This window comes from Capricornis sumatraensis, chromosome X (assembly GCF_032405125.1).
Source record: "Capricornis sumatraensis isolate serow.1 chromosome X, serow.2, whole genome shotgun sequence".
Taxonomy (NCBI): Eukaryota; Metazoa; Chordata; class Mammalia; order Artiodactyla; family Bovidae; genus Capricornis; species Capricornis sumatraensis.
Genome location: NC_091092.1, coordinates 22067026 through 22078976, shown reverse-complemented (window position 1 = coordinate 22078976; position 11951 = coordinate 22067026). Strand labels below are relative to the sequence as shown.

At 41.4% G+C, this 11951-nt stretch overlaps 1 protein-coding gene across 1 annotated transcript; it reads right to left on the bottom strand.

Moving 5' to 3' along the window:
- Positions 1-584: 584 nt before the first annotated feature.
- On the bottom strand, positions 585-11075 carry LOC138070995 (RNA-binding motif protein, X-linked 2-like). Its single transcript, XM_068962419.1, is given in 7 exon segments — positions 585-1620; positions 2091-2268; positions 3792-3921; positions 9536-9587; positions 10706-10821; positions 11019-11042; positions 11044-11075. Coding segments are annotated over 7 exon segments (1068 nt in total). The 3' UTR covers positions 585-1084.
- Between the last annotated feature and the right edge of the window lie 876 nt (positions 11076-11951).

Here is an 11951-nt window from a genome sequence, read left to right as displayed (position 1 = left end):
TAGATAGGGTTGGTGGTTTTATAACACTGTCAATGTACCAAACTGCACTGAATGTTCCCTTTAAAATGGTCAATTTCAAGATAAATATTGTATACTAATGCATATATACAGAATCTAGAAAGATGGTACTGATGAATTTGCAAGGCAGACATGGAGAAACATAGAAAACAGACTTATGGACACAGCGAGAGGGAAGGAGAGGGTGAGATGTACGGAGAGTAACATGGAAACTTTCAATAACATATGTAAAATAGATAGCCAATGGAAATTTACTGTTATGTCTCAGGGAACTCAGAGGGGCTCTGTATCAACCTAGAGGGGTGGGATGGGGAGGGAGATGGGAGGCTCAAGAGGGAGGGCACATATGTACACCTATGGCTGATTCATGCTGATGTTTGACAGAAAACAGAATTCTGTAAAGCAATTATCCTTAAATTTAAAAATAAACATTTTTTAAATGGTTAATTTCATGTGAATTTATTCTCAATAAAATAAATAAGTTATAAGGAAAAAAATGTAGACAAATCAACCAAAACAAAAACAACAAAATTGAAAAAAGATGTCTACAGTTTCAAAAAACAGGGGGCAGTCAGGCAAAAATAAGGAACGAGCAGGCTGATGTTAAGAATCCTTATCACATTCATAGCAACCTGTCTGAATCTAGTTAAGCCACACTTCTCTGCTCAGTGGTTATAGCTGCCAACTGGAAAGGTTCTTAACATGTAGCACAAAGACTGGAATTCTAGAATTGTCTGCTATTTCCCCTTCTGGCCCATTTCATCATAAATTGGGGTCATGAATTCAATGGCCATATTTATAAACACAGATTTAGGTACATGCTCTGGTAAGTACCAAAAGTACCAAGAATATTCCCAGGGACAGTGGATTCTGCTCAAAACTCCAGGACATTTAACTGTTAAAAACTACAGCTCTCTTGATGATTATTATACTCAAGGATCAAAAGAATTCATTCTCAGAGACTTTACATGTAAATATACTAAAAGAATAACTGAATTTCATTGTATTTGAAAAATACAGTTCATTTTTAATTCTACCATGCTGAATAGCTGAACAGGCTGAGGTATCAGTGATGCCTGCATTCCCTGGGATTAGAGGACTCCCCGTCTCGGGAGTGCTGGGACCTTTTGTGCCAGTGAGATTTATCTCGGCTCCTACTTCTACTCCAGTGACTACACCCCTCAGAGCGCCTGTCATGCTGCCCCTCAGAGCGCCCGTCATGCCGTCTGGAATGTATGTCTGAGCTTCGACCCCTGTCTCTCTCCCTGTGCCTGTCTTCTCTCTCTTCCCTCCTGCTTGATGACTTGTGTTCGTGCTTGGACTCCTCCTTTCTTGGCTCCCTCTCTCGGCCCTCCGTTCCACCACGGCAGGTCGTCCTGACCTCAGGGGAACTGGGGTGGGACTTCCGCACCTCCCTGGACTCCGACTTCTGACCCTTCTCTGCCTTCTCTGAGTGCTTGCCACTGTGCTTTTTAGAGCCAGGGTCATCCTTTTCCTTTATCGTCTTGCTTCTGGGCAATGAAGAGGAGGCTGGCTGCTCTGCCTGTACCTCCTGGCCAGTCTTCTCTTTGTCTTTCTTTTTTTTCTTTTTTTCCTTTTTGTCTGGAGGAAAAGGGGGGCACAATCAGTAAGAAAAAGAAGATGGAAAAGATGGAGGATATACAAAAGGAAAGCATGCTTGGCAACAGCGTGAAACACTCACGGTCTCTACTTCTAGAAAAGTGCCTCCAAGAATCCAAGCTGGATGTCTGTCACCCTTAATATGTCAGGTTGCTGTGTAAGGCAACTCCGGCTCTTAATTCTCTCTCTTAAGACCCTACCTCCAAACAGTCACATTGTTAGGTACCAGAGGGTTAGGACTTCAACATATGCATTTTGCTGGCCAGAATTTAGCCCACAGCATTAGTCTTCTGCTGTTATTTCTTCTTTCCCAGTTAAAGTAAGGTTAACCACACCAGCCCCAAACACCTGCCCCCTTCACACTTGAGAACTGACTACCAACTCTCAGTGAAGGCTAGGAAGAGCAAACATTAAGCTTACCCAGAATCTTCTCATAGGCCTTAACCATTTACCTTTTTTGTGTTTTTTGGTGGGTTTGTCATCTTCAGAGCCCTCAGATGAACTTGGTGGAGGAGTATGAGTCCCACAGCCCCTCTCCTGCAGCTCTCTGGTCACCTCATCCATTTCTTCTGAGTCCTCAGGAAGTCGATAGTTAGATACATGGTCCACTCGGATAGTTCTTCCTCTGATCTAAGACAGACAGGCAATGCTAATTCTGTTTCTCAGAAAATCTCAAAAGCAGACCTGCTCCACTTATGTGTCACAGCACACATCCCTACACATTTGCTCAGCCCTGGGGCAGGCAGGTAGAGCCTGGGGCAGCTGGAGACCCTGGGAGCCTCATCAGTTTATCCCAGAGTTCTATATAAATAGCTCCATGCTACAAGTGTGCCATGAAGTGAAAAGAGCCAGGAAGTACTGCCCCAAAGCATAAGCAGCATGGAAAACTGCAAAAGTTTAGATGCAGAAACATGAATTACCTTCCATCTGTAACATTAATTTACAGTGAAACACACTGTGAAAAAGCCTGGAAGCTAAAGGGAATTCCTAAAATTCAGCTCAACACTACAGCTGCTTTCTCAACACAACTGGATGAGGCCAAAGCAGAACAATAGCTGGGAGAGGGTAAGGAATCTAGAAAGGACTACTTTCTTTTCTCTTAAGCCCTCACTCCTTACTCCACCCCGACCATACTGGAACCACTGGCTCATGCTGATACTATCACTGTGAATCACAACTCTCCAGGTGAACAACAAAAAATTAAACCCTCACTTAAAACAAAAACATTCGGGCAGATACAGACTTATTCTATAGACAATGCCATCAGAAATTTGAAATGTCTGGCTTTTACTGTTCCATTCAAGAGCAAGTTTTTACTCTTACCCCTAAGCCTGAGTACTTTCACCTATCCCATTCCACCATAAAAGGTGGAATAAAGTCACCTTTTATGGTGAGCTCCTTTCACTGCTGGTGGAATCAGTGACAAATTCTCCAAGTCAAGAGTCACCCCTTCAACCTGTGACAATGCTCATTCAATGGCAGTGCTTTTCCTAAATGAGCACAGGGAGCATGTGGAGCACAGATAGCCCTGACTTGCCCCATCCCCTTTTCATGTCTCACTCTCATGTCATCACTCACCCTGTCTCACTTACAAGGGTGGAGGAGAGAGAAGAGAGGACAGAAACCTTCAGAATGAGTTACTTTCACAGACTTTGTCATCAGATTTTAACTAGAGAATTTTCAGGGCCCAGTACTGCTAAGTCAATGGAGACATGTGACAGACATACATGGCTAGGTCCTCAGCCACGAAACCATGATAGAACCCCAAATTCCCTGATACAGGACAGCATGAAACAGCAGTGTTTGCTAGTCTCTTTGCTCTCCAATACAGCAGAAATGAGAGTGGAGTGTGAGGAAGAAAAGGTGAAAAACAGATGCCTGGTTGGGTGCAAGATGAAGGGGAGTGGGGGGGGGGGTGGTCATGGTACCTATGCTCCTGAGGACATAGCTTGCTAAGAGATGGGGAAAAGAAATGCATGTTGACAGGGTCATGAGCCAACAGAACTATTTCCTGGGGTCATTTCCCAGTCAGTATGTCCCCACGGCTCTGCAACCCAGCTGACCAGTACTGCCCTTGAGCCTGTAGTCATCAGCTGGGAAATGAAACTGAAACCCTACACAATGGAAAAGTTCTGCTCAGTAAGCATACTCACCTTGATCCCATTAAAATTGTCAACAGCCAGAACTGTGCTCCTCTGGTCTTCATAGCAGAGGAAACAGAATCCTTTGGATTTCCCAGTCTTCTTGTCCCGTACCAGATTAATGTTAACAATCTCCCCGTATCTATTTAATTTATAAAAGAGTAAGACACTACTGATTTAAAATGTAAAAACTTTCAGATTGGATGACAAAACAAAATTCAAATAATATAATCTGTACAGGAGACACACTGAGAAGAAGACGACAAAGAAAGGTTAAAAATTAAAAGTTAGACAAAGATATATCAAGAACACCCAATTTAAAAAATGGGTGGTAGTATTAAGATCAAAGATGAATTCAAGGCCAACCAAAAAAAAAACATTTAAATGTGACTAAGAGGGCTCTTTTACACAGAAAAAGGTCCTAATACATAAGTCATGAAATTTTATACATAAATTAACACATCCAAAATTTTAATTAAAAATACAAAGAGCAACAAAGAGTGAAAGTTATTAGAGATTTTAACACACCACTTTGATTTCATAACAAAATTGAGAAAAATAAGTCAGAGGAATTAATATAAAATTATATAACTACAAATAAACATATACTTAATAATATAACAATTACATTGTTAAAAACATTAACATCAGACTAGTAGATATACAGATATATTCGATTGTACAAAAAGAGTTTCCTCTCAAGAATCCATGAAACACATATTAAAACTGACTGTAGACTAGATCTCAAAGTAAACCTCAATCATCTCCAAAAACAGCACAGACCATGTTCTCCAATCATAATGTGAAACAGCTGGGAACAATATTTTCAAAACAAAAAATGCCCTAACTAGAACTTGAAACATTCTCCAGGCTAACTACTGGATGAAAGAGAAAGTGAAATAAAATAAAGAAATCATGGTAGACTATTTAGAAAACAACAAAAATGGGAATATATACCAAAACTTAGTGTCTGTGTGTGTTAGTCGCTCAGTCTTGTCCGACTCTTTGTGACCCCATGTACTATAGTCTGCCAGGCTCCTCTGTCCATGGGATTCTCCAGGCAAGAATACTGGAGTGGGTTGCCATTTCCTTCTCCAGGGGATCTTCCTGAACGAGGGATCGAACCCAGGTCTCCTGCATTGCAGGCAGATGTTTTACTGTCTGAGCTACTAGGGAAGCCCACCAAAACTTACAGGATGTGGCTAAAACCACACTAAGGAAAATCTGTAACATTAAAGAATTTTATTGTTAAAAAGGAAAGGGGAATTCCCTGGCCGTCACAGTGGTCAGGACTTGGTGCTTTCACTGCCAGGGTCCAGGTTCAAACCCTGGTCAGGGAACTAAGATCCCACAAGCCACTGGGGAGCAGGGGTGGAGTAAATCTAAGGAAGGTAGGTGGAAGTTAATAAAAACATAATTTAATGAAAAAGAAAATAGAAAAAAATCTACCTTACTCATTATATAAAAATTAATTCCAGAAAAGTTAAAGCTTCATAAATATAAAACTACAGTCATAAAAATACAATAGTAACTGATGGAAATGTTATAACATGATCACATACATATACCTCAGCCCAAAATCTAGCATCTTACTTAAAAGAAAACACTAGAAATGATTCAACTATGGTATTCAGCTATTTAACACTAACATTGTAGGTATTGGCCCATGCAATTAGATAGGAGAAAACAGATATAAAAAAAGAGTAAATATATGTGTATGCATAACTGACTCATTTTACTACATAGCAGAAACTAATACAGCACTGTAAATCAAATATACTCTAATTTTAACAATTAACTAAAAAATGAAAAAGTAAACCTATGTCTGTATGAAGATTATATATGATGATATATATAGAAAACCCAAGAGAAGCAATGATAAACAATGATAAAAACAAACAATATAACAAATCTGTAGGATAACAGGATATAAAGACAACAAAAATAAACCACCCTCTTACAAACAATAATCATAAGATATAAGGAAAAAGGAGCCCCATTTGTAACAGCAACAACAAAAAGATAAAATACTTAGATATAAATTTAACAACAAGCAATGTACAAGGTCTATGCAAATAAAACTCTTAAAAACTACTAAAAGACACAAACACAGTTTGTAATAAATATAAAGACACCTCTTTTTCTTGCATAAGATGACTCAACATTATAAAGATATCAAAATCACCTCCCAAGTTAATAGTTCTGTATAAGGGTGACACTCCAAATTTGCTGGGGGAAAATATGGAGTTTTGAATAAGTGCTATTGGGACAACTAGGTAGCTATTTGAAAAAATATGAAATTGGGTCCATATCTCACACTACACATCAGAATAACTCTAAACGGATCAGAGATTTCAATGCATAAAATTGAAACCATACAAGTATTAGAAGAGAACGTGGATGGGTGGGGAGAAATACTTTCTAATTATGACTCAAATCCAGAAGCAATAAAAGACTGATAAATTTGACCACTGCTGCTGCTGCTGCTGCTGCTAAGTTGCTTCAGTCGTGTCTGACTCTGTGTGACCCCATACATGGCAGCCCACCAGGCTCCACCGTCCCTGGGATTCTCCAGGTAAGAACCTTGGAGTGGGTTGCCATTTCCTTCTCCAGTGCATGAAAGTGAAAAGTGAAAGTGAAGTCGCTCAGTCATGTCTGACTCTCAGCAACCCCATGGACTGCAGCCAACCAGGCTCCTCCATCCATGGGATTCTCCAGGCAAGAGTACTGGAGTGGGGTGCCATTGCCTTCTCCAGCAATTAGAGGACAGACTATACAGGGACAGCATGAGGGAGTTTGGGGGATGATGGAATTGTCCTTCATCCTAATTGTGAGGGTGATTACACAAATCTATTCAAGTATTAAAAAAAAATCTCATAGGACTGTACATCCCCTAAAAAGTCAATGTTACCATAAGATCATTTAAACATATGAATAAATGAACACATAAGAATTTAAAAATAATAATTTTGCAAAGAAAAAAAATCACAATAAACAAAGTCAAATGACAAACTAGGAGAAAACGTCTGCAATTTACATCACAGATTAAGGCTAGAAAGCCATTTTTTTTTTTCCTTTTGCTATAAAGGACATTATTAGGACAACTGGAAGTCAAATAAAGTCTATAGATTAGGTAAAAGTGTAACAGTGTTGATTTGCTGAATTTGATCACTATCCTGAAGTTAAATGTTCTGGTATTTGGGGAAATACACACTGAAGAATTTAGGGGTAAATGTGCATCATGTCTGCAATTGACCCCCAAATGGTTCAGAAAAAAAATATGCATATAGGTGGAGAGAAATAATAAAGCAAATGTGATAAAATGCTAACATCTGGGGACTCTGAGTAAAGGGGATATAGGTATTCTTCATTCTATTTCATAACTTTCCTGTTTTAACCCAGAAATTATTTCAAGTATTTCAAAATAAAAAGTAAAAGAAAAAAGAATATAGGAGCTGGCTTGACAGGATAACTACAGACCAAACTGGGACAGTTTGAGCATCAAGAAATAATAATAATGGCAATGTAGTATAACAATCAAATTGAAAAAATAAGTCCACAGCAATACAATACACGATAAAGTGTTAAAAACAATAAGTTAATATCCTTAATACATGAAGGGCTCTTGTAAAATCAGTAAGAAAATGAGGAACACACTAACAGGGAAAAAATAGGCAAATGATCTTAATAGACAATTTACAAAGAAAAAGAATAAGGGCCTATAAATCTATGAAGAGATGTTCAACCACCCTGATGATGAAATAAAGGCAAAGTAAAACTATAATGAGAAGTCATATGGCAATATTTTCTTAAAATAACCATTACTGATTAGGATTCAGGAAAATGAGCATTCCAGTCAGAGTGAAAACTGATACAACCTTTTCAGAGAATAATTTGACAATGTTTACTTTTGAACTGTGGTTTTGGAGAAGACTCTTGAGAGTCCCTCGGACTGCAAGGAGATCCAACCAGTCCATTCTAAAGGAGATCAGCCCTGGGTGTTCTTTGGAAGGAATGATGCTAAAGCTGAAACTCCAATACTTTGGCCACCTCATGCGAAGAGTTGACTCATTGGAAAAGACTCTGATGCTGGGAGGGATTGGGGGCAGGAGGAGAAGGGGACCACAGAGGATGAGATGGCTGGATGGCATCACTGACTCGATGGACTTGAGTTTGAGTGAACTCCGGGAGTTGGTGATAGACAGGGAGGCCTGGCGTGCTGTGATTCATGGAGTCGCGCAAAGAGTTGGACGCAACTGAAAGACTGAACTGAACTGAAAAATTAATGTCATGAAGGAAACCATCAGGAAGGCATACAAAGATGTATATATCACAATGTACACTGCAGTATAATCCATAACAGCAAAATACTGGAAATAATGCCCAACATTGAAAAGAAGACAATAAATACATAAAGATGTTAACATTTTTTCCTTAAAGTACATTTTTATTTTATTCTTCATACTTTTTTTCTTTTTTCCAAATGTTCAACAACAACTATACGTTACTCTGATAATCAGAAAACAAAATATTTTTTGAAAGCCACTGTTATCAGTGACACAGGCAATCTTCATGGAGAGCAATGTGTGGAGAACTGGAATAAACACACACACTAGTGATCATCACTCAATGCAAATAAGACAAAAACAGCTCCCAGGTGGAAGACTGGACTAGGCAGAGCTACCACAAAGGCGTGAAAGTTATAGGCTGTACCTACTGTGAACTTCCCAATACCCAAGAGTTGGAAAGAGCAGCCTCAGGCCCTGCCAGGGCCCTCTACCATGGCCTTTTTCTTGCCCAATTTCTTTCCCACAGCCTTCTGTCCTATACATGGCCCAACCAATCAGCCAGGGACCTCTGCCCACTGGATGGTCCAACCATTCCCTGCCATGGCAATGCCTCTGCCAGGGTGTGCTAGCCACTGTCTGCTTGCCCAAGCTCTTTATCATGGTTCTCTGCCTGAGGACTCCACAGTCCAGGGGTCATGGCTCTCTGCTGCTCTGAGCTGCCAAGGCCTTCTGGCACCTATGGACTAACTACTCTGTATAGCTTTGGGGTTGTACCCAACCCTTCTCCCACCAGCTGCCACTACTAGTGTGAGCTGCCAAGACTCTCTCCCACCTAGTGCTGCTGCTATCATCCCATAGCAGAATGAAGAGTATAAGATTCTTCTATTCATTCTTATCCCTCATCAGCCTGTGATTCTTAGTCTCCAGTTAAAGAGACTGGCTCTGCTCACTAACCTTACACTCCACTAGAAACAAACAACAAAAACGAAAAAAACTACTGCCTAAACCTTTTGCTTTTTTCCCAGTTCCTCTGTGCTTTGCCCTAATCCTACAGTGCCACACAGGTGTGGGCCCAGAATGGCCCCATGATCATGAGTTACCCCTAGTTTATAAGAGCCCAAGGAGATGGGCCAACAGAGTACCTTCCTAGGAGTTCCAGTCTGTTCCAGTGTAGGCTTCAGTGAAAAGACAATAAAAAAAGACCAGAATCTCCAAGACAGGCTCCTATATCAACCAACTTCTTGGATTTGGCACATTGGAGAGTTCCAGAACCATGTCCTGGGACTGATCTAGACCAGAACAGAAGCTTCAGGCCTCCCCATGCAGGGAGGCCAGTCAGTCTACAGTTAAAATAAATGGGCTTTTGTGATGCCATAAAATGCATTACGGAAGCAAACTACTCTGATGACCCAGAAGGTAAGAAATAAAAAAGTGACTTACTAAAAAGAAGAAAAAAAGGTGACTTACTGTGAGAACACACAAATGATGTCCCCTTCAGTCAGTTCATAAGGAAGTCCCCCTCAAAGAGAAAAACATATTTCAGTTCAGCAAACACTTACCAAGTGTCCACTACGTACCATGCATACAGTAGGCAAGGCACTGGGATGCAAATCAGAATAAGCAACAGGGCCTTCCGTCAAAGAACCTAGTCTAACGCAATGACAGAAGCACACAGAAAATGCAGCAGTAATACAGAAAAAGGAGTGATTAACTTTGAGTGGAAAAGCTGGGGTCACCCCTAAGCAAACTAACCCCCGTCACATCCAAAATCTTCTGGAGAAAGCAGATAGTTTGCAGCACAAAACTTGGCTTCCAAAAACGTATCTTGAACTCATGTGCTCTCTATCTGCAAATTCACAGCTAAGGTCCAAAATCAGTTTAAATATGCAAATATTAACCCCACCTCACAAAGACTAAGGATTAAAAGTCAATTGTTAAGCATTTCATAGGAAATAAATTTCCCTGCAAATGTTTCCTTACTCATCAATAGAATGGGGATATTACAATTCTAACTTCACAGAATCGTTATAATAAATAAATGGAAATAAAATGCTTAACACAATGTCTGGTGCAATAACCTCTTTGAATAAATTGTCAAATTACCGCATATGACACAAAGTGAATATAGAGATGGTGATACGGCCACGGATAGAAGGCAGGAGATAATTAGATGAGGAAAATAAACTCTGAGGGAAGGAGAATGAGGAGGGGAGGGAGTTGGCAGTAATATGAGATAGGGGCTAAGACCACGAATTCTAGAGTGCCATAGTTCTGGCTGTTCCACTTCCTAAGCTATGTGACCTGAAGTCATTAACTTCTCTGCACCTGTTTCTTTAGTTGTGTAAATGGGGAGGGACGGGGGGATGATAGTAACGGTCTCTGAGAAACCAAGCGGCACGATTCTCAGCACAGTGAACGGCCGGCAGGCAGTACCTATTATGGGCACTGACTTGGCAGAGAGAGCAAACTAGAAATGGGGAGAAAACAGACAAGGAAAACGTATTTACAGAGAGACAGCTGAAGGGAATAAACGTGGGTGGTGAATTTCGGGAGGAATGAAAGGCGGGAACGCTGAAATGTTAGGAAGCAGGGCAGGAGAGGAGGAGGAGCCCTACGAGAGGAAAACGTGGGCCTCACCCAGGAAGATCCAAGCGCTGTCCTTGTACTCGTTGTGCCAAGACACCGTCTCCGCCACCCCCAGTTGGACCTCACGCTCATTCAGCTCATTAATCAGCTTCACTTTAGTTAAAGGGCTAAACCAGAAGGAAAAGCGGACATGTAAGCGCGCCCCGGCCTTAGGTAAAACAGAACAAAACCGAGAGACTAATTTTTTAGACTCCTCGCCTCTCCCGCCCGTCAGCCCCGCAGATGCTCTTCCACCTCAGCCCCGGTGGGCTGCCCCCGGGCACCAATTCCCCCGACCTGTCTCAGAAGACAGTTGAGGCCTTACTTCATCTCCGCGGGTGCACGCTCGGAAGCAACTTCCCGGAGAAGCCGCAAGAGGCATACGCGGTCCCGGCGCCTCGCGCCCATTGGTTGCCGCGGGGCTTGCGCCGCGCCGGAAGAGCGCTGGCGCGCCGGGGGCGTAACGCCTGAGCACTAGAGCTAGGAGCGGCTTTCCTTGTTCGGCGGAACTCGCTCTTTAAACAGTTTTTCTCTGGTCCGTTCGTACGTTCCTTCGAAAAATTGGACAAGGGTGCGAGCTTGGTCTGTCCCAGGACTCCTCGCTCCTGGACGACACCTGGCATTGATTAGCCTAACTACGAATGTTTGCTGAATTAAGACTGAAAAAGTGCCTGATACGGCGACTTAAGACGTAGCCTTCGCTCCCAGTCAAATTCCGCCTCCATCCTTCACTCCCAGTCACTCACACGCGCACCCCCAACAAAGCATCCTTGTTCAAGAGTGACGGCAGAAAAGTAAAGAAGATATCTGAGAGGGTGAATCTTTTTTTTTTTTTTCCTCCTAAATCCCAATGCATAGGCAACTGACAAGTATACTGCCGTAGGCTGAATTGCATACCCAGATTTGTATGAAAAGCTGCTACCCCTTTTCCACAGTCTCCTACAGGAGTAGAAATTCGTTGTTAAATTAATAGCTAACAGTTGAGCAGACAATACTAAATTGTGTGCTAATCAATTTATATGCATTGACTTTCTATCCTCACAACAGCCCTGTAATGTCTGTGATACAATTATTCTCTCCATTTTATAGAAGAAACTGAGGTTCAAAGGAGTTAAATATTAATAGTTTGAAAGGTACTCTGTCTACCCATCAGGTCTGGTTGATTTATGAATCCATACCGAGCATCTGTATATGTTCTGTACAGCAAGTCTGTAGACAGAATTGTAAGGTTGGGTTCTTTGCCTTCAAAGAGCTGATA